The 27,878-nt window shown below is 34.4% G+C and overlaps 1 protein-coding gene and 1 long non-coding RNA gene across 2 annotated transcripts; one reads left to right on the top strand and one right to left on the bottom strand.

The window, feature by feature from the left end:
* Nucleotides 1-5,024: 5,024 nt before the first annotated feature.
* Nucleotides 5,025-6,418, top strand: LOC136232158 (uncharacterized). The gene is made up of 4 exons (XR_010690344.1): nt 5,025-5,213; nt 5,300-5,338; nt 5,468-5,549; nt 5,991-6,418. It is a non-coding gene; the product is annotated as an uncharacterized lncRNA (long non-coding RNA).
* A 2,310-nt stretch (nt 6,419-8,728) lies between these two features.
* On the bottom strand, nt 8,729-14,141 carry LOC136234065 (cystinosin homolog). The gene is made up of 8 exons (XM_066023828.1): nt 13,958-14,141; nt 13,737-13,869; nt 12,453-12,542; nt 12,232-12,356; nt 10,087-10,129; nt 9,367-9,484; nt 9,235-9,284; nt 8,729-9,114 (listed from the first exon to the last, which is right to left on the bottom strand). The coding sequence occupies exons 1-8, from the start codon at nt 14,074-14,076 to the stop codon at nt 8,968-8,970; spliced, it is 825 nt and encodes a 274-aa protein (XP_065879900.1). The 5' UTR covers nt 14,077-14,141; the 3' UTR covers nt 8,729-8,967.
* Nucleotides 14,142-27,878: the final 13,737 nt, after the last annotated feature.

Raw genomic sequence — 27,878 nt, 5'->3', positions numbered from 1 at the left:
ACAGTTTGGTCCATGCTAACCAATTAATGCTCCTTTCACCAGACTGTTTATTTCCCCACCAGAAGGAGTTCAGCATCTTTTGTAATTCGTCAGCCATCGATACAGGTAAGAGAAAAACACTCATAAAGTAAATTGGTATTGCCTGACCTACTGACCGAATTAAGGTTGCACGACCCGCCTTTGATAGTGGTTTTCCTCTCCATCTCTGCAATTTCTGCCAAAGCCTGTCTCGAAAGTGAGCAAAAATAGCCGTCTTATTTCTACCCACCATTGAGGGAAAACCCAGATACTTCCCAGAAGCTATCGGCGTTGTTACTCCCAGAATTGTCAAAATCGGGGTGGCAAGCTCAGGTGCTACATTATTGCTACACATAATCCTGGACTTTGAAAAATTGATGGATTGGCCAGATGCCTGTTCATAGATCATGAGGAGATTCTTTAATTCTCAGCACTCCTGTATTGAAGCCTGGGTGAATAGGAAGGCATCGTCAGCAAATAATAAGTGAGTAATTATTGGAGCTCCCATGGATACTGCCTCACTGTTCCGCGTCTTTCAATAAAGCCGAGAGTCCCTCTACACATAATAGAAACAGAAACGGTGAAAGTGGATCACCTTGCCGTAGACCTCTCTAAGGTACGAATTTATCTGTTAATTGACCTTTTGCGCGCACCTCATATTGTACCGAAGTGATACACATCATCATTAACTGAACCCATCTGTCATCAAAGCCCATCTTCAACATGACCTCTTTAAGGTAGTTCCAATCAACCCGATCATATGCCTTGCTGATATCAATCTTAAGGGCAACATCTCCCCTCTTCTTACATCCATTCCGCTTCATACTGTGAATTATTTCAAAGGCTACAAGAACATTATCGTGAATCGATCTGCCCTTTATAAACGCTGACTGAGTCTCTGAAATTACATTGGGAAGAATAACACGCAATCTATTCGCCAAAACCTTAGAAAAGATTCTGAAAAGCACATTGCATAGTGCTATTGGTCGTAAGTCCTTCATATTCCTTGGCGTCTCACATTTAAGAATCAGCGTGATAATAGTATCGTTTAGCCCCGCCGGGAAGTGCCCTTGCTCCATCCATAAGCATCCTGCTTTAAACACATCATCCCCTATTAAATCCCAGAATTTCTGAAAAAAAAACCTGGGTTAAATCCGTCTGGGCCGGGAGCTTTATCGGGATGCATAGAAAATAAAGCTATTCGAAACTCGGACTTCGTCAGCGGCGCCAATAACGCCTCATTTTCTGCTGTTGTAATCTTGCGTTACAGCAAGCTTACCACCGGCTGCCAATTACTCATACCTGCTGAGAAAATGCCAGTAAAGTATTCAGCTGCCAGGTTCTTCAGACCCATCTCCTCTTCGATCCAATTCCCTTGCTCATCTTGCAATTTTGTAATTAAATTCTTTTTTCTCCGACCATTTGCATACATATGATAAAACCGTGTATTTCCGTCACCCTCCTGCAACCAAGTGAGTTTCGCTCGTTGCCGCCAATGATCTTCCTCTTGCACCAATAACTGTATCAGTCGTTTCCTTTCAATTTCGTGCAGTGTCGCTGCCTCCGCAGATGACTGACGACGGAGTTGTTCTAGAGTCTGATTATATAACTTCACCTATGTTCTAAAATTCCGATTTCTGTCCCTGTCCCACTGTGTTAACTGTTCCGCGAGTCCGCTCAATCGGTTCTCAACTGGTTGATGTGCCTTAATCTGCCATGCACTACCCACAAACTCGCGCAATCCCTGCTCACGTAACCACTTATTTTCAAACCGAAAGTCTCACCTTGGGTGACATTGTGCATGCGCATTCGTATTTAATAGTATTGGGGAGTGATCAGATTTAGGGGCTACTGTATTTATTAGCACATGATTCGGAAACATTCCCAGCCAGTTGTCTGATCCAAAAGCCCGATCAAGCTTCTCCTGTACTTCGTTAGGTTTACCCTGGTGTCGAATCCATGTAAATGGATATCCACTCATCATTATCTCAATCAAGTTACACTGTGTAATCGTGTCCCGGAATCCCTTCAAACACCATTCTGGATGTGGTACACTCCCCTTTTTATCATCATGTGTTAACAGATCATTAAAGTCCCCCATAATTATCCATGGAAGTGACGAGGTATGTGCTAATTTTTGAATATTCTCCCATGATATCTTCCTCCGGTGTCGCTCCGGACAACCATAGTAACCCGTCATCCTCCAACTTCCACTCTCTATATCATTTATAACCATATCAATGTGATTGGTTGAATAAGATAATAGTGAGCACATATTACTCTTCCTCCAAAAAATACACAGTCCTCCACTGTGACCAATACAATCAACCGAGAAACAACAATCAAAGCCAATTTTACTACGAATAAATTCAATACGAGAATTACAAACTAAAGTCTCAAATAAAAGAAGTACGTCAGGCCTATGAGCTCGTATAAGCTCCCGAAGAATAGGAACTGCCTTGGTATTGCCTAGCCCTCGACAGTTCCAGCTCAAAATCTTCATTTATTTGGGCAAGCCCCCTCTCCCGGGCCCGCCATGTTGTCATTTGTGAGGTTGACTTCCTGTTTTTGAGTGTCTGTGTCGTTCTGCAATGTTTTGTCAGCTGTGGTATTACTTAAGTTCAACTGATTATCGATATCCATCTGAGCTATTTTGTTCAGCTGCACATTTTGTATGAATGCCGTCACAGTCGGCTCGCCCCTTCTCTGTTTTCGTTCTTCACTGATTTCCAATCCCTCCAGTTGTTCTTCTGTATAGGTCATTACACCCGAGCTGCTTCCCATACCAATCCCCAAATTCCCAATTGTTCTTCTGTATAGGTCATTACACCCAAGCTGCTTCCCATACCAATCCCCAAATTCCCAGCTAGTGAGGATGCAAAGTTCGCGGTCTGAAATGTAGCTTTCTGTGTAGGCATTTTCTTGAAAGGCTGGGTAATCTGACCATCCTTATCTGATGGTGAGCCACTTTCCATTTCTTCTCGGAGCCATCGCTCTCCCCCTAGCATACCCTGTCGGCGATGAGGTGCCCGCAGGGATATATCCCAAGCCCTCACAATATCGGCTTCCTCGGTCTGGAAGAAATTTTCACAGTGTCAATCAAGATGACCAATAAGTCCACATATGAAACAAAAGGTAGGCAATTTCTCATAACAGAAGTAGCACATGGACCATTCACCGCCGGCAACACGAACTTTTTTTTATCTCTTTTCAACGGTTCTCGAATGTCCAGCCTGACTTTAATACGCATACATGTACGATCAGTGGACCAGTTCGATCTCGGGTCTAGCATTTGGAACTCCCCTGCATAATTTCCAAGTGCTGCTGCTACAATTTCCGAGTACAATTTTGCAGGTAAGCCGTGTATTTGGATCCAAAAAGAAGCTTTGTGGAGTGATATCGAGATAGGGTCCTTGCCCTCTTTAATTTCGTGTAGCAGAAGTAAACTGTTGTCAAAAGTCCACGGCTCCCCATCGAGGACCCACTTCAGATCATGCGGGTGATAGAATCTGATCAATATGAGTGCGTCGCCCAGCTCGGTCATCGACATACCCTTCCCCGGTCTCCAAATTTCTGCCATTCTGTGTTTGAAAATCTTAAAGTTGTATTTCTTATCTGTTACCAGTAACCCCACCAGGCAATGATCATATCGCAATTCTGCATCAGTAAGTCCGGTTTCAGGGAATTCAAATCCACCATCAACCAATGTAAGTGAACGTAGTTGGTCCTCCATTGATTATCAATGTAGAAGCCGCCGGTGTCTCAGCCGCAAAAAGAAACCCTAATAAGAGCTAGGGAGCGCCCTCATGAGGAGCAGAACATCCCCATCATGTTATACTTCCATTTTCGATAAACATGATTTTACGGTCTTGTGATAATAATTAGGGAAGTAATTCATCTAATTCCAACAATTTTGCATTGCTACATTTCTCTTCATCTTCTTCAATTCATTCTTCAATTCTTCGAGTTGTTGAATCTGTAATTCTTACTTGTGTCAATACCTTATCAAAATCTCAACTGCTCAAGAAAATAACGGTATGTCCCAAATTTTGCTTTCTTGGCTTGGCACGCTATATATATTTATTTTTCTTTTCTCTTCTTCTTTTTCTTAATGGCCAAGTCATAAAAAAATGCTTTGCTGCTCCTTTTTCTTATTTTTTTCTTATTATTTTTATGGCTGATCGACCACATGGATTCGTAATTGCTCATTAGTGCGGGATTATGTCAATACGTTAAAATAAAACAATGGGTTTTTTTTGGAAGAATAAAATAAAACAATGGTTAACTACAAGTTATTCTACAAAAAAAAAGAAAAAAAAAAACTAAATTTATGTGTTTCTGTCTTTCCAATCATAATCTATCTATATATAATATAAAACAGTAACGATGGAGTTGTGTCAACTCCTCGATTTTTATTGATTAAAAATAATATTTTTTATTTATCTATTTTTTTCAATTTTTATTAATATTAATAAACAAGAATAAAGTATTAGATTTAATAGATGATTATTATCCAAATAATATTCTGAGCCATTTGATTTAATATCTTCGTATAATGATGAATATTAAAAAAATCCAAAAAAAATATTAATTAAAAATATTGATGAATATCCAAATATGCCAATAATATACTATATGATCATATATGAAAACCTACGATAATTAATATATAGTATTAGACTCCTTCTCATACTTTCTCTCTCTCTCTCTGTTTTTTTTTTAATGTAATACCTAAAAACCTACAATAATTAAGCTATACTAATTTATTTACTAGGTTTCAATATAATAATAATAAAAAATAAAAAATAAAATTAAGCTATACTAATTTTGACGTCCCACTTCAAAATTTCTTCTCCAACCAAACTCTAACTCCTCTTCTATTTATTATTAATTAGTTTCTTTTGTAATTTTCTCAAAATACTACTATTTATCTATTATCTTTTCATAACTAAATTAATTCGTCTGAGTATACGATTTAAAACATCTCTCATCTCCTTGATTTTCTCCTAAAATATCTCCTATGATATCTCATTAATTCGTCTGAATATACGATTTCTTAGTTTCATATTACCCTCAACTCAACTGATTCTCCCTCACTTCCTCAATCTCCTCCCCCACTCAACTGCATATTAACGCATATCTCTTATTTGTACCCATATGGATCATTAACAACTTCACACTATCCTCTATTTACGGTATTACTCTGTAAAATAACACATTTAACTAAATTTCATGCCCAATCTAATATTTAATTGCATTTGTATTTATCATATTTGTGCAGATCCTGGCAATTGGAGTTACAAATTTTATATTTCTAGAGGTAAAGTTCATTAGAACTTGATTTTTTTCACATCATTTGATCTGGAAAAGTAGCATTCTTCTGAAAAAAATTAAATTTGTCTCTATTTGTATTTCAATCATATGGGTAACCATTTTTCTCTTTGTTTAGGTTCTCAATTTGAATTGCGGTCATTGTCTTAATAATTTATTGGTTCTGAGGAGAATTAAAGTGTACAGATTTGATCTTCTGGGTAAGAAAATTCAGATCCTATATTTGTTTCCTTTGATTTTGTTCTTATTTGTATTCCTTCATTTGCTTTCCTAAATTTTAGACTCAATGGGATTTTTTTTTTGTTTGTATTTGGATTGTTCATTTAAATGTATTGGCAGGAGAATAAAGACTTATATGATGTTTAATATTCTCATTTTATTAGCATTATTCTTGAAAAAAACCAATATTTTTTTTTTCATTTGAATCTTTTCTGCACTTTCCACTTATCATGTATTGTTTATCTTATTAAACTGCTATTAGTAACCCACTTTCTCTTTGTTACCGTGAGAATAGAGCTTTTCTCTCACTTTTCCCCACTAATGTTGAGTTATGCTTCCTCCATTTTTCTAACTTCTTCTCTAAATTTTCTTTTCAATGGAGTTGTTGGAAATTTGTGACTTTTTTTTGTTCAATTTTGCAGTGATGAAGAGTACATTTGTGAAATTTGAATTTTGTTTCATTAAATGACTTTTGTAAGTATGTACCTGACATATTTAATTTTGTATTTTAGAGAGTGTTTATAAATCGTAGTGCCTTTTAGTATATACTCGGGCTAATTACAAATCTAGCCCAACTAAGAGGGACCATTTACATTCCATCTTACCAAATTAGACACTTTGAATAAAACTAAAGGTAATTTTGTCCAAAATGGTTGAAATATGGAAGTAAAGTGGGTTAGATATGTAAATAGCCCATTTTAGTTGGGCTAGATATATACTCCGTACCGAGATATTTAATTTTCTACATCTTGCGTTGCATGTTCGAAAGTTTTTTTAAATTTATTTATTTCTGTTTTTGCTATTTTGTGAGAAAAATTAGTTAATTGATTCTGTGGTGAATGAAGGTTTACTATCAGTGGAGCAACTTAGTTTCATTGTATTTCTGTTTTTGTTATTTTTTTAAACAAGTTTTTATTATTTACTATCAACTTATTTTGTTGATAAATATTCAATTTATGGGCATAATGTAAATATCTTTCTATTATTGATTCCAGTTAACAGCAATATCAATATATATTACATTTTTTTAACAGTTTTGTTGGGATAATTAAAAGTAAAGGATGAAACCAAACTAAGATATTGATTTGTACAGATTTACTTCATAAGGAGAATATCAATGCAAGAATCTATATTTGATGTAATAATGAGTAAATATTCATTTTATTTGTAGAGTAAATGTTACTATTATTGTCTATAAATTAATTACAATCAAATTATGCAAGCTAAAGTTGTGTAAGTGTTGAGAGCTTGGGCCTCCAACTAAATTATTATACTTATTGTTTATACATATTTTTTTTATATATTTCTTTATATTAATGGACATGATGGAAAGAAAATAACAATAATAAGTTTTTACTTATTCTGTATAAAACATTCATTTTTCATATATATTTTATGTAGATAAATTTTTTATATATAAAAGCGAAGAAGACTTTTTAATTCTTCCTAATTTATTAATTTGTCGAAAAAAATCATCAAATGAAGTTATTTATTCAGTTATTATTAAATTCGGTATACTTTAATTTCTATGTTATTATTAATACATGATGAATTAAATAATGACACATTATATGTATCCCGCGTATTGCGCGGGTGTTCGGCTAGTAACATTAAATAATGGTAAAAAGCATCTCTCAATTTTATTTTAATTAGACACATTGATCTAATTATATGGAGTAAATTACATAATAGTCATAATTGATAAATTAAGTGACTACTTGAAGAATTGACAAAAACAAAATTAGAGTTGTGATATTCTGATATTTTAAGATTAAAAATCGTATAATGATAAAATACATAAAAATGATTTTTATAAATGTAAATAAAAATAAAAATATGATTTTTGATGTAATTTCCTCAATTATATAAGATCGCACATATAGCAAACGTCAAACTTGCTTAAAATAAATAATTAAGTTACTCAATTCATTTTGTACCTAAATTTGTATTTTTTTTCATAACTCAAAATGATATTTTTATAATTTTTTTATAACCATGTCAAATTAAACATATAAAATCTTTGCTTTCAAATCATTAAAAATGCAAGCGAAAGATACAATCCTAATAATTATAGGGTTTAATTGATGGAGAAGCTAATGGGTCAAATTAAAAGATAAGAGTTTTTTTTTTTTTTTTTTTTTTTTTTTTTTTTTTGATAAAAATACCATATCTGATTTCATTGATATAAAAGATACAACATACAGCACGAAAATAAACCCATACAGGCTATAGCTAGTATAAGCTCCACAAAGGGAAGAGAAATGACTACAAAGAGCAATATAAGACTACAAAGAGCAATAATAACCATAAAAGGTAAAAATACAACAAACATAGAAATCATATTCTTCTCGTAAGTCAAGTCCCGTTGAAAAACCTCTGTAATCCATGCTTCATCATTTAGGCTCCTCCGGATTCGGATCTGAGTCCTTTCTGTTTTTGCAACCACGCAGATCTATAGATCTACGGACAAGATGAAGCTTTTCCGCTCTTGCTAAGACCGAAAAAAGACTAAAAGAAAGAAGTATAGCGAACAGTTGTAGATATGACGGAAATAGAAGTTCAAGAAGAAATATAGATTTCAAACGAACAAGAAAAAGTAATTTAAAACAAAAACGAAGACTAAAACATAAATTGGAGGAGGAAGAAGGAAGACAAGCTTCCTTCTTCCTCCTCTAACTAGATCTGTTTAGAGAGCTACAATGGAGAAAGTGACGGTGGATAGCGGTAAGGACGGGATCTGAGAAGAAAAAAGAAAAAATGAAAAGAAAGTTAGAGAGAAAGAGGAGAGTCTCTCTCTCAAAAGATAAGAGTCTTAATGAACAAAATTTAAAAAGATTTTTGATGCTTTCTGTTGTCCATTCATGATGAAATAAGCAGGTAGGTAAACCAACTGCTACAATGCATGGAGTGGATCACTTAGTGGTAAGACTTTCTTTCTTCATGCAGTACAATAATCTAAGAACAATGATTAGGCTGTTGGCTTCCAAGAACTAAATCAAACACTAGAGAAACATTCTCCAGGAATCAGACATTTCACTCAAACCAGACTTAAAATTAAAGATCCATACGTTTTTCTCCATTGCTCGGAAAACAATCCTGGCATGGCATCACAGGCCAAGTTTCAATAGATTGTATATACTAAACACATGCTAATGGAAAAGGGTTCTAATATGCTATATACATCATTCTCATTAAATAATATCAATAAAGTACAATTTATATTTACTTTTGAAGAAACATTTCCTTCATCTGTACAATTGTCTATCTTTTCAGCTACTTATTATACAATTTTACAATTATTCTTGTAAAATGAAATCAGCTGAATCCCAGCACTCAACTACATCTACCGTACAGAGATATCTACATGTTTCTTTCTATCATTGTGACTTAAGATATGCCTTACACAGTTTCAGATGCTGAATCATCCGACGATTTAACAAGTGGCTCTTCCCCCTCTTTAATGTGCTTTCTAGAGATACGACTTCTCTTGCTACGATATAGGATAAAATGTTGACACATGAAAACAAGGTCGAAGAACACTGAGACCTGCAAAGTGCATCAAAAGATGATAACTTATGAAAGGAAATGTCAAACAATTCAAATATCAGTTCAAGATGGCATATTAGGTATCGAACAATGTGGAATAATAGAGAAGAAGATACATACCAAAGATAGCAATGTCTTCCCTATGTTGCCGTAAAAGTTTACCCAAGAATCTGAAAAAGACAATGAGATTAAGTTAACTATGAGGCATCATTTCAGATGGACGAACACGTAATTTAGGTAGAGATAACATACTTTGGTCTACGCTCTGCACAACCATCTGAGCATAATTTGTCACCCCTCCCAGAAAATCAAGCAAAATGTTTCCTATGCTGAACCCATCTGTGCTCTTGCGCATAAAGTTCATTATAGCCTGTATCTCGGAGCAATTGCAAACAATAATTGAGGTTCAGTAACCAAATACACTAAAATACGACTTCATTAGACAGTAGTACATGATATGAGTCCAAAAAAGACACTCAGATTTTATTCAAACAGGGTCATGTAGTGATTGTTAGGGGATAATAATTGCTTTAACAAGCAAATAAACAGAAACAGAAAATCTAAGGCAGCTAGCATGGTTGCTTCATGGACAAAGAAATCCTTGATATGCTACGGTGAAATAACAGTGTCACTCAAACGCGTAACATGAAAAAGAAAAGCCATAGGAGCAAACAAGCGCATTATTAAAGGGAGTGCTAAAATATAATAATTAAGAATTGCAATAGGATTGATCAACAATAATGAAGCTGGCATAAAAAAAATCAATCAGCGTTTTCAGAAAAGAAAATTGCAATGGTATGATGACTAGACTAAATCAAGCAACAATAGCGTGTCCACATCTTTGTGTGAGTCAAATAGACAGTAAGGTAAAGCAGCCTGTGATTAGTGGTAGACTGACAACATGCAGAAGCTTCAATACCAAGAATATACTTTAGGACCAACTGAACTTTTTTAACAAAATATAATTCTGACCTGGGGAATATACTTGATGACTGTCATAAATACTTGAATTGAACTGCACCAAAATAATATAATAAAATAGTTTAAAAATGAGCCATAAGTGAATTTCAGTGACATGGTAAACAAAGAAATAATGAAAAGGCTTTTATCTAAGAAAATTTTCACTTCAAGAACACAAAGAAAAAGCTTTATTTTTTGCACAACTGTCCATAACATAAACCTATTAGAAATCTACTTGCTACTTTTCTTTTCCACTCTGTAGTAGACTAATTTAAAACCTAATTTTTCATTCTAAGTATCAACTTTATGTCCTACTGCAAGTTACCCTCCAGCTAAGGTAAAAAAAGGCCTTCTCCAAAATTGTTTAAGAACCTCCACCACATTTATGAATATGCAAGAATATAACATACTCACAATAAGCATTGACTTTTTAATTGAAGAAACTATAATATCAATATTTTTTCTCCCATCCTGAGCTAAATGCTGTCAAGTGTGATCTCTATACCAGCATGGAGAGGGGAAATAACAACATATGTAAAGTGAAGTCGACATTTCAAGCTTCCAATATCATTAGTTTAGAAGAGACAAATTGTTAGCGATATGTTCAAAATATGCTAATTTCAACCTTGACTTTGTTGAATTTGTGGACGCGCCAGGGAAACGGATTCCCCAATGAGTAATTAATGTTATTGAACAGTCCCAACTTCTAATCAAACGACTGTGCAAAAGGTTCAAGGATTGAGAAAACCTTTTTGGATCCCTAGCTCCACTATAAAACAGCATCACTAGCTTTAGTAATAGCCACCAAGTAATATCAACTCCAATAATTGAAAATGTTTTCTTTTTATTGATTATCGAAAAGTTTGAATATAGGAAAAGAAATGAACAAATAATTGAGAAATTACAAAGAAAGCTTGAAATTGTAAATGAAGAACACTCCTAACACTTGATTAGCTTATGAAAACAATCAAATGAACTGAAATACTTAGAACAGCTGCTGCGAATGGAGTTTCTGACAGTGTTTTCGGGTCACGGACTTGGCAAACTAAGAAGGATGGAAATTATAGAGGAAGGAAAAAAGGGCTAGAAAAGAGTTGAAATAAGAAGAAAGGAGATAATAAAGAAGAGAAAAGAGGTTTGGAAGAGTTTTGGGTTTTAATGTTGTTGTGTTGTGGTTTGTTCATGGTAAATGTCCAAGAAAATAGGTCCTCTACTAATCCACTAACCCCACAAATTTTATGCCATGTTCTCCTAGCCTTTCGGAACAAGTTTGTCACAAAAAATCATTGATAGCGGCTGGAAAAAATTAGTTTAGGTAGCAGCCCCACTAAAACCGAAATTGATGCACAGTCAACAAAGAAATGGTCGTAACTTCAATACAACTCTGTTTTGCTCAGTAAGTAGTCCACAAACTTGTAAGACCCGGGGGAAGAAGAAACTCAAATTGGACCTGCATAACTCCGAGCAGAAACGTGCCAAAAAAACAGTTTCTCCAGACCTACGTGGTTGCAGAAAAATAGGCCACTAAACCCATGATTTCCTACTTTCTCTCCCTTGAATCTCTCCAATGATCTTCCACCACTTTAATTTTATGAATTTAGGAACTTTGGACTGTATTCTAATAATTAAGAAATTTATTTTATGGTCCAACCAATATAAGATTGGGTACATAAGAAGCAGTGATATGCAAATCACTATAAACTTAATCTCATTACAGCAAGAGGAAAAGTTGATGAAAAAGAAAAAAAAAGGGTTCTAAAAAGGCCATACTATAGGAATGATATTCATTCTTATAAAGAAGAAAAGTTAGCAACCTTAATGTCCCTATCCCTCAGGCACAAGTGCAAATGGAAAAGGGTAACGACTTTCAATTTTGAGTACAATACATGTTGAAGATTAGAAAGAACTTCGAAGTTCCATGCTGGGAATTTTTTCCAATTGTGTCCTGTGATCTGTTTTCAGTAATCTTATTCTTGGTGGCATTATAAGCATGTTTCCACATTCCAACTAATACAGTCAGGAAAGCAACTATTATATCTCAAGGATAAAAAATTGATATCAATCATAAGCCACCTTATCTCTAATAAGACCTTTAGATTAAAAAAAGTCCAGTGATGTTGCCTCACATTAAGCTGGGAAATAAAAAGAGCAACTTACTTGAAGATGGAAATCAGCCACAACCAAGAGTGGTGAGGCAAAGCTATGAAAAAACAACCAGCAGCAGTTAGCCACACAACACAGACAATTGCTATGCTAATCCTAGAGACCTTCTGGTTTCCACGCTGTCAAAATGAAAAATCACTTCATCACGCTTCAATTCAATGTATAAGGAAAAGCATAACATTGACTCATTATTGGAGAAAGACTAAACCACTCACATCATAGATTACAATTTGGAATAATGTAATTGCTGTCAACAAAACAGCATGCATTGAAAAAGCAACATCATTTGCAGCCACTGGTATCATCTGCAATTGGAAGGAGAAATAAATATATAAAAATCAAGTTAAATAATATCTGAAATCTGTCTTTTTCATTTAACTCCACCAGAGTGCATTCATGAACACCATAATCTCATAGACTTGATAGAAGTAGTACAAATTATTCCCTTGTAAGTATAAAGCAAGTTAGTATTTTGCTTCACCACTTTCTTGCATAATATCGCCTTTTGTCATGGGTCAAAATGTAGATCATATCGTACACTATAATTCCTCAGAAGCATTCAAGTAACTGGAATTATAAGGTATAAATTTCAATAATTTTTCACTATATTTACAATCTGACAGTTCATAAATGGCAATCAGTTTACTGAATGCCAGTAAGAACAAAAGCAGTATAGATTACAGATTTACTGGACAGAGCACAAAAATAAACCTAAGCGATAGTTAGAGGAAATCTCCATTTATTGGAGCTAGAAAAGGATTAACTGCAGATAATTTTTCAATATAACAAAGGATAAATCAAAACCGTGAAATTTTCATAATTAGCAATCTCAAGTAAGAAGTTAAGTACCAAATACATGCAATGACAGTAAATGAATTTGAAATTTAAGCCCTTGTTTGGGAGGGAGTTAATGGAGGTAAATGGGAGTAATGAAAAGTTAAATATCACATTAACCTTGTTTGAGAGTTGTTTTTGGAGAGTAAAGGAAGGTTAATGGAAGTTAAATGTTTACTTCCTTTAACCTCCAAAACAGAGGTTAATGGAAGTAATGTAAAGTTTATTAAAAAATTGTATCTCTGCATAGTAAATTTAACCTTCCTTCCCTGTATATTTGAACTCCCAAAATAAATTAAACTTTTAACTGTCTCCCAAATAAGGTTAATTTGTAACTTTCATTTCCATCATTCCCCTTCCCTTCCCTTCCCATTGCATCCTTTAACTCCCAGTAACCAAGTTCTAAGCCATGTTAATTTGTCCAACAACTTTCTCACCTTTCAAAAGAATTTCCAAATATAATACTAATTCATAGAACCAACAAGCAATATAAATAACAAGAAGCAAGACCAAGTAAGAGAAAATTAAGAAACAGGGACTACACAAAATGCAATAAAAATTTGTGAATAGTCCCAAGTAGTGGGACTGTGAATTCATTTTCTACAAAAATTAGAAAGATTTTCGAATATCCATGTATAAGGTAAAGCAAAAGCACAGAAACAAACCTCTCCATAGCCATATTTTTCCAAGTACTGCTCCTGAATAGCAGAGCTGAAGTAAAGAGAAGCATTGTAAATCAAATAAGATGAGTGCTTCGTCAAATTTAGGACCACGAAGTCGAAGTTCAAACCCACCACGCTATCAAAAGCAAAACAAGTTAATAAAAAAAATTAGGAAAAAAAGGTCAAAAAGAATAGAAAAAATCTGGATAGAAGAAAAATGAAACCTTTTGCGGCGGAAATTTAAAATAAGTTGAGGGTAGAAACTGATAGACCAAGAGAAGAAGGCGATCCATCCGAAGGTTTGATATGTGATTTCCAGCGGAAATGAATTCCAAGATGCCATTTCTCCTCTCTTCCAACTTGAACCTTTTCTTCATCCACAAATCTCTTTGTCTTTTCAGCGTTCATATAAGAGTCCAATTATATAGGGGTTAAAATACCGTTTCACTCATCAACTATATACAAAATGTTTATTAATGCCTTTCAACTATTATTTTATAAGGTTTGCCCCTGCTCTATATCATTTTTAAGTCCTTCAAACTTTCAGGGCGCATATATGGGGACCCTCCGACCGCCAGAAACACCCCCACCAAGGGTGGTTCCGGCCACCCCTATTAGCACCCTTGCAGAAATAGCAGTCCAGTAACAATATTTGGCTTAGGAAGGGCCAAAATTAGACCTGGCAATTTCGTGTTCTAGTCGTATTCGTGTCGTGCTATTTTCGGATTCATGTTGAATATAGTAAATCCAAACCCAATCCAAAAACTTCCGTGTCACAATCGTGTTAATTTGTTCGGATATCGTGTTTTTGGGGTTACCTTTAATTTTGTTATACATATATATTAGTGATAACTTTTAAAAATATAATAAGATATGATACTATTTTTAAATATTTTATATCATTTTCATATTAGTATGTTAACATTCAGGGCCGGTCCTGGGCTATAAAATGAGAGGCGCCCGCCCAGAGTCCATAATATTAAGGGGTCCAAAAAAATATTTTATATTGTAGATATATAAAACCGAGATGCATAAGTAACATAAAAATCAATTGGTTCAATTGGTATAAGCAGTGGCTTCCGATTCTAAATAAGCTTGTGGAAACCTCCTGCTCCTCATTTCTATTATTATCAAATATTTTTTTTCCCTTCCTACCCTATTTTATTACTATCATTTTTTTGTTTTGTTAAATCAAAATTATCAATCTATTTAGGTATTCAATAAGAAAAATAACCATTTAATCTTTTCTAAAAAAAAATTATTATCTCATTTCAATTTTTTTATCACTATCATTTTTTTGTTTTGTTAAATTAAAATTATCAATTATTAAATATTTTTTTCCCTTCCCACCTTATTCTATCACTATCAATTTTTTTGTTATATTAAATCAAAATTATCAATTTATTTAGATATTCAATAAGAAAAATAACCATTTAATCTTTTCTAAAAAAAATTATTATCTCATTTCAATTTTTTTTTCTTAAATTTAATTGTCAATATACATATTCAATATGAAAAATAATATATTTATAGCAAAAAATATAATTAAACTCTGAACTTTGCCTGTTTTAAGGATTAAGCCTCTGATCATTTATTTTTCCACATTTATTTTTTCCCTTCCCACCCCATTTTATCACTATCATTTTTTTTGTTAAATCAAAATTATCAATTATCAAATATATTTTCCCTTCCCACCTCATTCTATCACTATCGGTTTTTTTTATTATTATTAAATCAAAATTATCAATTTATTTAGGTATTCAATAAGAAAATTAACCATTTAATCTTTTCTAAAAAAAATTATTATCTCATTTCAATTTTTTTTTCTTAAATTTAATTGCCAATATACATATTCAATATGAAAAATAATATATTTATAGCAAAAAATATAATTAAACTCTGAACTTTGGCTGTTTTAAGAATTAAGCCTCTGATTATTTATTTTTCCGCATTGAATCCTTGATTATTGATTCTATTATGGATTATGCTCTTATTTAACTTTAGAATCGCCAAATCGATATTCTCATCTTCTAAACTCGACGGAAAAGTTAAATAAGGGTCAAATTCATAACAAAATCAATGATAAAGGGCACAATGTGAAAAAATAATCGAGCAGGAGCTTGATCCTTAAAACATGTAAAGTTCAGGGGCTTAATTATGCTTTCTACCTATATTTATTTACTTCTTTCAATTTTACATGACATAGATACTTGTTATTTTAGTACATAAATAATTCTAGTTAGTATACTCGCTACTACTGCCCTACCAATTTAGCTTTTATGTAGAAAATATTGCAATTTTAAATAACCTTTACGAGTTGGTGCGATTTCAAGCCCAGTTGATTAAAAATGAGTCATTTTTGTTGGATCAAATAAATAAACTTTCAAAGGTAACAGAGGAAGAGTATAATTGCTGGAAGAAATTCTCTTCTGATTCTCTTCCAGCAATTATACTCTTCCTCTGTTACCTTTGAAAGTTTATTTATTTGATCCAACAAATTGGTATTCTGATTCTCTTCTAGCAATTATACTCTTCCTCTGTTACCTTTGAAAATTTATTTATTTGATCCAACAATTTTCATTAACATGAAATGTGCAGCTTCAAACCATATTGAGTGACCAGAACAGTGAGGTTGGAGCGAGGATAGAACACGAAATTACATATAAAAAACCTCTTTTTTGTCATTAAGCTCGAAACTGTACCAATTGATAAACGTTAGGTTTAAAATTACACTATTTTATCCATAAATGTTAATTGCTCTCTCCTAATAACCATATGACTAAATTTATACCTTATCCTTTGTAATAATAAAAAAACCATCTGAAAAAAAAAGTAGAATGTATATATGGGGGGCCCAAATTATCATCTCGTCCCGGGCCTCTAAAAGGTCAGGAACGACCCTGTTAATATTAATTATCGAAAAGTCTGCTAATATCATGTTAAGGGGTCATCTAATGTGTTTATAATAATTTAGGAGGTTGAAATCATATTTGCAAATAATAATTATAGTTTATTATCTTTATTAATAAAATGACAAAAAATACAAGTGAATATAACAATAATTTTAAATATTTATGTCATTTCGTGTCGTTTTCGTGTTAGCATATCAACCCTAAAAATTTGCGTGTCAGTTTCGTGTCAATCCAAAAATGACATCTTACCTACTAAGCTAAACCCAAACACTAAAATTACATATCGATTTTGTATCGATTTTGTATCGTGTAATGGGATCGTTTATACTTTTACCGCCTCTAGACAAAATTTAGCCATTTCTTGTGCCAAAAAATTTTAACCCGGTAAGGGTTAAAGGCGTCATGTTGGCTTTTGAGAGGTCAAAAATATTATAAAGCTTGGAATATAAATCCAATTTTGTAATTTCAACCCTCATCTTTCATCTCTTTTATTTTCTGTTTCTCATTCTCTCTCTTTCTCTTGTTGTTGGAACTCAAACCAACGAAGGAAAAAAGTCCTTCCATATGCCCATAAATATCCAAATTTCATTATATTGAACCAATTTTGATGAAATCTCTTGATTATGACAAAAATTACAATTAAGGAATTAGATCTCTCAATAGTAATTAAAATTCAGAATCAATATAATGTCTTTATGTACTAACAATTTTATCTAAGTGATTTATATTGAATAAAGCATTAAAGGCTAAATACAAAAGATACCTAAAAGGCCTAGCTGAAAAGCTCATAATCGGAACCAGAAGCTCATGTTGAAAGTGAGATAGAAGACTTTTCTAATCCAGAAAAATTCAGAAGACAAAAGACTCTATCAGAAACTCATCTCTCTCTGATATCACCGGTATGGAAATACCCAGTCTGCAGCATGTAGATTCAGAATTCAAAAGAATATCACGAGACAAAGTTTTCAATGGTCAACTGTTTTTTGAAGGAAGAAATGGCTAGTTTCCTTAAATGGCAAAATGAGCGCAGCAGTCAGAAGCTCCAAAGAAGATCAGAAGTTGTTTCTTCTCAACGGACAACTTTTGATTCAAATGACTAGTTTGAAAGCTCTACCTATAAAAGCCAAAACCAAGCTCAAGTTTCATAACTGATCATCAAACATATACGAGATATATTTCAAAGTGAAAATAAAGCAAAGAGAAAAAAACACAAAAGCAAGTTTGTATTTGTGTAATCAATTTGAGAGAGATTAGTTCAATCACATTTCTAATATGAAATTGTAATCCTTTCGATTGTAAAATCAGTAGCATTTTTGTTTCTTTAGTTATAGGCAGCAAAGGGTGATTTAGTCGACTGTTGTAGTAAAGGAATGTATTTTACTCAAGCTTAGACTATATTGTAAAAGGTTTGTGCTCTACCTCCGAAAGAATAGAGTAGTGGATTAAAACTCAAAAGAATGTATTCTGAGGACTGGACGTAGGTAGAAGGTCGAACCAATATAAATCTGTCGAATAACTTTTTCCCTTCTATTACCTTTTATTTCTACTGAATATTGCATGCTCATATATTTATCTCATATTAACATTCTGAACATTCAATGCATAACCTAACTATTATATGCCTTAAGTTCATCAGAGCCTCTGTTAAAGAGTTGTCCTTTGAGTGCAATTATCATAAGCTGAATCAATCTCAGTAGACTGAACTGTTGAAAAGCTCAGTAGACTGAAGTTGCCTCTAACTCCGAGAATTGCTCTATGTGTTATATTGACTTGAGAAAGAAAAGTTTTTAAAGGATTAATTTACTCAATAGTTCTATTCACCCCTTATAACTAATTCGCCTTATTAGGGACCAATAAGTGGTATTAGAGCTAGTGTTCTATCTCTAAGATATAACTATCTTGAGCTAAAGATCCTCTAATGGTTGTCAATAGCACAAGTAATATGCATGGTAAAGAGACCACATATATCCTACCAGAAGGTATATCTATTACTAGACCCTTTCTATTCTTCGGATCAAATTACACATTTTGGAAGAACATAATGAATTTTTTTTATCCAAGCTCGGAGCATGAGTGGTTGGCTAGCAACAGTCAAAAGCCAACATATTCCTTCTGAAATAGTGGAAAGGGTAAAGGTTGTAAAGTAAGAAGATGATGAATGTAGAAACTTCTTTGACCAGAATACCTTCCCTATGAGGTGTCGTTGGGATCGGTAGGGACACTCCGATGCTAAAGCCAGTACGGTATTTGAGAATAATAAGAATAATCTCAAGAATGCTTTAGAGCTAGTAAGTGTACCTTTGGCTTCTCTTGTTGGATATTTAACTTTTGTCATTAAGGAAGAATGAGATGAACAATTGTATCTTTATTGTTCATTCAATGCCTTTCAATATCTATGTAACCATCTTCATTTATAGAAGGCATTTATTCTGTTACTCCCTCAAGTATTATCGTAACCGCCATAAGATACGATGGCAGATCATAGATCACCTCTGTGAGGTATCCAATTCCTTTATGGATCCTGGTGCATCCGTCTGGCATATCATCCTTTGTGGATCCTGGTGCATCCATCTGGCGTATCATCCTTTGTGGATCTTGGTGTATCCGCCTGGCATATCTCTACATTATTACATGTGGCTGGTTATACTATTGGCGACTCCTCTATTATTTGTATTATTAAAATGTTACTTCTTGGATATCATTTTAAATGTTAGCAGAAGCCCCCCTAAAAGGTCGAAAAAACCTTTTAGGGCTGTTTGTCTCCTTAGCGTGTTGAGGGGGCACTTATTACCCCACCAGCCGCTACTTCCCATACCAACTAGATGTGGCCACGTCACACATGGCGCTTCGATTCTCGAGTTTTTTAGTGTTGGTTCCGTATAAAGAGCGACTTTTTTCATTCTAGCATATTTTCTTGCCATCTCTTTCTCGCATCTATTACCTCAAGATTTCGCTACTGTTCATCCTGCAAAAAAATTCCATTTGGTCCTTCCTACTTCTGTTGCCATATAAGTATTATTTACCTTCCTTACTTCTTTTTAATTTCGACTTGTCTGTTTTGATTGCGTTATGTGTTTCCTTATTTGCTAGGTTTTTCCTTAGTATGAGTAACGAAGTTACTCATGAGTCGTCGGGGGAAGAATTTAAGGGCACTCAATCTGACCCCTAAAACCTTACTGAACCCAGTGCCAATCCTATCTCTGGGGAGGGGGGAAAAGCCAGTTCATCAGTGTCGAAGAAAAAAGGAACAAAAACCCTGAAATCCTTCTACCGTTACCCAGACCATAATTGGTGTGTTAAAGGACTTGCACCCATGGCTGAAAAGATTTGGAATGTTTAATTCCTAAGCCTGAGCAACATGATGCACATCCACCATGAGGATGTTTTACTATTTCCGTTAGTCATATAGACATGGGTTTTGAGTATCCGCTTCTTGAGGTGTTTGGGGATATCTTGTGATCATTTAACATTCCCCTGGGTCAACTTCACCCCAATGGATGGATGAACGTCCTTTGTGATGCTTATCAAACGAATGGATTAGGTGTACCATTTACTCCTTGGATCTTCCGCGCACTACATTCGTTGTCTCGATGATAATCCAAAGATCATGTGACCTTTATCAAGAAGAAGGGATACGACCCTTTTAGTTCGAAGATATCAAACATTCATGGCTAGGGAATGCCTTCTTTTTCATCAGGGAAGTAGAAGGAATGCCTTTTGGATTTGTCAATTCTTAGCCGAAAGGGCGTGGGTTAAATTATCGACCGAATCCCGAGGAGGCAAAACTTGTGAGATTGCTTCAGTTAGTTACTCAAGGATTCTGGTCCTACGGAGAGGTTTTAGAGTTTATCCGGGTGGATATTCCGTGGGCCGTGATGTATGATGATGCCATTTATTATAACACATATAACGCTCTTGTAAGAGGTAATCTCTTTTTATCACATGCTTCCTGACGGATGTTTTGTTTCTCCCTTAACAGGGGGAATCTAATGTAGACTCTATTTATGCAGAGCGAAAGAGGGCCATGAAGGCAGCGAAGGCGTCGGAGAAACGCCCTATTGAGGAGGTTGAGGAGAACACACCTCTCACTAAAAACATAAATCCACTTCCTTGGTCATTACAGATGAAGTGATAGGTGGATCAACTCTAAGATCTCTCAACCCTCCCAGTGGATCACAGATGCCTCATATTTTGCAACCTTTTCCCGTAAGATTTGTTCCTTACAATGCTTCTTTTCTTTTATGTGCACCTTTTGAATATCCTTTTGTTTTGGTAGCAAGTGAAGCCACGTTTAGGACGGTACTGGGTTGGGGCGTATGGTCCCAATACGACTTTACTAGATACCAATGTGGTGGATGATATCTAAGAGAATTTTGGCGATCTCCCGAGAGTGGTGGAAGATAGGAAGAAGTATCCGCCAATAAGCCATGTGAATCAAGCTTTAAAGAAGTCATTGGCAGTAAGTCTATGTAGCTCTTTATTGATCTTTTTGTGTGATACAACCATTTCAATGTTTTTAACTTGTTTTTTGAAGGCCTTTCACCATCTTTATACTGTGAGATCTGTGTTGGCCAAAGCTGTGGCCAACAAAATGGATCTCTAGACTCTAAAAGTGGATCTGATGAAGGAGCAAACGAGCTGCCAAACAGCTGTAATTGTTATCCAGTCTGATGAGGAGAAGTATAATGCTTTGAAGTATGAGGTGGCGGCTTTGGAGAAAAAGGTGGCGGACCTATCTCAACAGTTGGAGGATCAGGAAGAACTTTGTGCCCTTCAGGTCGTGTATTTTGGCAAAAGGCTCAATACCACTTATAAAAGAGATCACCCAGGAGTTCCCCTTCAGGAGCCCAAGGTGGACATCCATTCGGAAGTCGAAGCTCGAAGATACGATTCATTAAAGGATCCTGCATCCATCATTAAAGCTGAAATCTTTGACATCCCCCCACCTATCACTGAAGACGCCTGAGAAGAAGACTCATTTAGGGTTGAAGAGGATATTGTGCCTAAGGATGAGGCTCCAACAGGGGGGCCAAAATGTTTCTATTGATGTAATTGTGGATCCTCCTAGTAGGATCTTGTAATCTTTTGATACATTTGTTTTTGTATTTATGAATATAGATATTTGCAATCTGCTAATCATTTGTTTTTTAGTAGAATATATTCGTAGATGGCCAACCTTATATCTCTAGCATCTATTTTCGTTTGAAAACTTACAATTCTTCCTTTCATTGAGGAAGATTCATCAACTAAGGCTTTTTTATCTTCCTATCTTTGAGAAAAATAGATCCGCTAGTTAAGGCTTTGTTGTTTCCCTATCTTTGAGGAAAATGGATTCGCCAATTAAGGCTTTGTTATTTTCATATCTTCGAGGAAAATGGATTCGCTAATTAAGGCTTCGTTATTTTCCTATCTTTGAGGAAAATAGATTCGCCAATTAAGACTCTGTTACTCCTCCATTTGAAGGTTTCTTTTGAAATATTTATGTTTCAATAAATAATGTAATAAAGAGGCGTAATAAGATTTTTTATTTAATAATATAACTGGGATACATTAGAGATACACCATAAGAGCCTCGTTAAAACCTTAGTAAGAAACACCCTGTGGGAAAAACCTTACTTAAGGAAAAAGAGTGCTCAAGGCTTTTACATTTCATTTTCGGTGATACTTGCAGATGTTGGGGTTTAGTGTCCTATAGACAATTGTTCTAGGATATGAACTAAATATAAATGAAGTGTTCTTTATGTCATTTGTTTTAATAAGATATGGTTTCATAACTATGTAAAGGCAACCTCTTTTAAAGAACTAAATAAGTCTAATAAAAGGAAATCCCTAAGTTTGTTTAAAGTGATTATAAAGTGTTCATACAAGCATGAAGTGAGACGAAACTTTATAATAAACTAATAAACTTAAAACCACCCCAAGTCAAGTAATATGTTTAGGATTGACATATCACTATTGAGACTTGCATGTAACAATGTCTTCTGTCAAGACAGAGAGCTGATCTCACAAGCTTCAGATATACAGATAATCTGGACAGTTGCATGGATCCAATGAAAGGGTGTTCATTAGGATTGGGGACCCGACTTGAGATAACAGGATGGGTAGATTCATCCTTGTCACCTATTCATCGCATTGGTATTAATAGGTATAAGTAATCCTAAGACTCAAAGGAATGTTAATTAGTGATTCTGGATTACGGAATGTGATGCTTTGATCCTGTTGTAACACGATCCATAACAGAGATGACTCTGGGGTGTGAACGGCAGACGTTGGGTGTCATAGGAAGTAATTGTAGGATAGTTATACATTGGATTGAGCATTTGTCACTCCCGATAAATGGGAGATACGTCCAATGATCACTTGTGGAAGACTTGACTCTAAATCCTTGCAAGGTGATAGCTTAAGACTTGAAATACAGATTTCACTTAACCTATCTAATTGGAGTTGACTCGGCCTGTACAAGTAAAACGAACGTCTCGCTATATGTGACTTGACATTATCCATAGTCATAAGATTCAGTTCAAGGATGTAGTTGATAAAGGATCGAATTATACTGTAACTAATACGGAAAGGTCAACGACAGAATCAACCTGTCTTCTTATACCTCTGGGGGAATGTTTCGGATTTGCTAATCACATTTCGCGCACTCATTCCGTTATGCAAAAATTAAATATAATTCTGAGAAAATTAATTTAATAGTTGCATACGGCTAGAAGAAATAAGAACCTAATGGGTCACACATAAGACTTGGAGCCCAAAAGAGAAACAGATGTTAATTAATTGATGGAAGCCCAACTGAGTCCACTAAGGCCCAGTAAATGAGGGGGGCGATTTTTATGTAGTAAAATACATAAATAATTAATTTGATTTTTAAATAATTCTAATTAGATTATAATTGTGAATTAAATTAATTAAAGGATAAATAAGTTAGGAAGTTTAATGAGATTAAATTGCTCCTATTATTATCCTATAAGGTTATTATTATTATCTTTATATTTAAGATATAATTGTAAATAATAAATAAGAATTATATTCCGAATTAAATTATTATTCAGTAACCTAATTCTATCTAACTAGGGTTTAGATACAAGAGAGTATTTATAACCCCCTTATTGGTAAATTTCGACCAACACAGACAATCCCGGGAGAGAGAATTTCGACACCCCTTGTTGAGGACGAAATAATCCACCGCTTCCTACCGATTCAATTGATTCATCTTTTTCTCTTTTTCCTTGATCTTGTGTTGATTAATTAGAGACAATCTACTTTGGTTGTTTTACACGGTTGAGTTCTAACTTGATTTTGAATTGTGTTTTGTTTTGTGCTCGGGAACTCGGAGTAAGAGTTCTTCTATCACTCTTTATATGAAATAACGATTAACGGATCTTGAGTTAATGGAAATAGGTTAAAAAAATTTATATTTCCGCTGCCAGACGTTAGCCTATTAACCTTCAGTGGTATCAGAGCCTGCGTTAAATCCGTTATTTCATATATGAAAATTTAGAAGTTTTTCAATCAGATTAAATGAATATTTATAGTTAGGTTAATTAACGAAACTGATTTTGATTAATTAATTCTAAAGATAAATAAGTTTTAATTAATTGTTAATTAAAATAGATTCTGCATATGTTCCTGATTATTTTGGTTGATAATCATTAGAACAAAATCTATTAGTTTTACAGTTAGATTGATAAAAATTAGTTTTATTATTCTAAAGATAAAACGGAAAAAATCTTTAATAAGTTTTTTACTTATTTTCTGAAAATTGTTTTAAAACCGTTTTAAAACACACACACACACACACACACACACATATATATATATATATATATATATATATATATATATATATATTTAAAATAAAAACAAATGATGAACAGCAGTTCGGGTCGCACCGCGCGACCCGAACAGCCGTTCCGTGGTTGCTGCCTCACGGCAGCAACCGGGTTGCGTCTGGCCGCCGCTACCGCAAGGCAGCGACGGGCCAGACACTGGCTGCTGCCAAACGGCAGCAGCCATGGCTTCGGGCCCGTCACGGGCCCGGACCGATGGGTGTTTGTTTTAAAAATTGTTTTTAAAATAAAATTAAGTTTTAAATATATTTTTATATATATGTTTCAGAAATTAATAGTTTTCTATTTTGATTATCGAATGAAAAATTTATTTAAAAGTTTGTTTTACCTATTTGTAAATCAAAAGTATTAAATGAATTAAAATCAAAATAATTGGGATATGCATGAATATAGTTTTGTATAGTTGTATTAATCTAAAAGGTTAATATATAAGATACGAAACTAATAGAATTAAAATTGGATGAAAGTTAATTTGATGTGTTAATGTGATTAACCTAAATATTACATAAGTATATTATGTAATCAACCAATTAAATTTATTTAATTGAGTCTATGTATGTTTGAAGTCATGGACATATTTGGACTCTCTATTTAGTCTTTTGGTATTTTTGAAATAGGGCCTGCGAGTCCTGCCTATCTACTATCTATTGTAATTTCTCCTCTCATCTATTTCCCTTCAAAATTAATTGAAGTTTTCTTTAGTAGTATAGAAATTAATATGTAATTTCAAGGCGCCATGGAGAAGACGGAGGACCTAAAGAGAAATATGTAATAGTTAGTATTTCCCTAGGTTTGGCCTTTTATTCCGTCTCTGGCTCGACGGAATAATTTAGATAATATGTCCATAACACCAATGTATGTGTCTGATGTATGCTAAAGCAAATCAAGACTAAGTTAGATTATGAGACTTAAAATAAAAATCCCTCACTAATTAAAAGTTAAGTAAATAAGCAAGTTATTAAAATCGGTTGCCTCTCCCTAATATTATAATTCAGCCGGCAGTACTGGGGGCCTTTGGGTTGTTGAGAAAACTCAAGCTCGGGGTCTTATGGTAACACCTGAATTATTGAAAATCGTCTTTTCATGAATATGGGGTAATACTTAAATTAGATTGTGATAATTGGATGAGCAAACTCATGTTATCATAAACTAATAGGCAATATGGTTGGGATTAATATGAATAGCATATTAGTTACTAATGTGGTTAGTATCCCAATAACCTAGGAATCACATCAAAGATGTGATTGATTACATGAATCTACCCAACAAATGAGACTAGCTTGTTGAGCAAACTCAAGGTGAAATCTTGGGAGTTAGGATCCTAGCTCACTAAAGGATTTGTGAAATTCTTCGAATTAATATGGAGGGCTATTAATTTGGCAAAATAGTGGGAGCAATCTAAAATGAACTAAAAGACCTATAATTTTAGATTGATGTATTTTAAAGCAAATGAATAACGTATGTTTACTCTTTCTCACTCTCAGGTTTAAATTAAAACACTCCTAAAATCATGACTAAAACCAATCTGCAAAATATACTTACCGATAACAAGTTGAACGGTTCAAACTTCACCGACTGGTTTCGTAACCTCAAAATCGTTTTGAAGTTCGATAAGATAGGGGATGTACTTGATACATCGATACCCCCTATTTCAGCTGATGATGCTCCCATCGAAGAAATTGATGCTTATCAGAAGCACAAGGCTGATGACGATCATGCGGGATGCATCATACTTGCATCGATGAGACCGGAATTACAAAGGCAACATGAGGAAATGGATGCCTATTCCATCATCATGCACCTAAAGGAATTGTTTGGGAAACAGACCAGGTGCGAACATTACGAGATATCAAAATTGCTATATCGTTGCAGGATGCAAGAGGGCACATCTGTTATGACACATTGTGTCAAGATGATTGGCTATATTACCAAGCTTTCTAGTATTGGATTCGCGATGGATAACGAACTAAGCATAAACTTAATTCTTCAATCCCTCCCAGAGAGTTATTCACAGTTCATCATGAACTACCAGATGAATGACTTGCAAACCTCTCTTGAAGAGCTTGCAAATATGCTCAAGTCAGTTGAGCCCAATATGAAGAAAGACAAGGCAATACCGGCTCTTGTCATAGAGGGATCAAAGAAGAGGAAGGGGAATTTTCCCAATCCTAAACATCCCAAGAAAGGCAAGAGGGCCATGCCCACTAGAGCTAAGGGAAAGGAAGTGAAGAAGCCCAAAGGAGAATGCCACTTCTTGGTAAAGACGGGCATTGGAGAAGGAACTGCAAGGAGTACCTAGCCTCCCTCAAGAAGGGAAAAGATGGTGCTTCAACATCTGGTATGTTTTATATTGAAATAAATACAATTTCACAGTCTGAATCTTGGGTACTTAATACCGGATGCGGATCTCATATTTGTACAAATATGCAGGAACTAAATCGGACTAAGGAATTGAAGAAAGGAAGCATAAACTTGCGAGTAGGAAATGGAGCAAGAGTTGCCGCCCTCGATGTTGGAGATTATGCTTTAAGTTTGCCCTCTGGGCTTGTAATAGAATTAGGGAACTGTTTGTATGTTCCAGAAATGTCCAGAAACATTATTTCTATTAGCCGTCTTATTGACGACGGTTTTCATATTTCAATAAAAGACAAACGTTGCGAGTTTTATAGAGATGGGATTTTCTATTTTTCAGGAATATCACAAAATGGGATTTATGTGCTAAATGACAAAATTTCTGTATTCGCAATTGATACCAAAAGACATAAGCTAGATAATTCGACTTACTTGTGGCATTGTCGTTTAGGCCATATAAACAAAAGACGCATGCTTAAGCTACATCAAGATGGTCTTATAGATTCAATTGATCCTGAATCATTGGAGACATGCGAAGCATGTTTAAAAGGTAAAATGACAAAGACACCATTTAGCAATAAAGGTGAGCATGTATCAGACACTCTAGGATTAATACATTCAGATGTATGCGATCCTATGTCAGCCCAAGCAAGAGGAGGATTCAGATACTTCATAAGCTTCATAGACGACCATACCAGATATGGTTATGTTTACTTAATGAAGCACAAGTCCGAAGCTTTTGAGAAATTCAAATGCTTCAAGAATGAAGTAGAAAATCAATTAGGAAAGAAAATAAAGATACTTCAATCCGATCGAGGTGGCGAATATCTTTCAGATGATTTTCTGAATTATCTAACTGAATGTGGGATATGCTTACAATGGACACCTCCCTATACACCACAACATCATGGTGTATCCGAAAGGAGGAACCGTACCTTACTAGATATGGTACGATCTATGATGAGCATAACATTACTTCCAAAGACATTCTGGGGCTATGCCTTAGAAACTGCCCTCTTCACCCTAAA

The sequence above is a fragment of the Euphorbia lathyris genome, chromosome 6 (assembly GCF_963576675.1).
Source record: "Euphorbia lathyris chromosome 6, ddEupLath1.1, whole genome shotgun sequence".
Lineage (NCBI taxonomy): Eukaryota > Viridiplantae > Streptophyta > Magnoliopsida > Malpighiales > Euphorbiaceae > Euphorbia > Euphorbia lathyris.
This window is presented reverse-complemented; position numbering and strand designations above follow the sequence as displayed.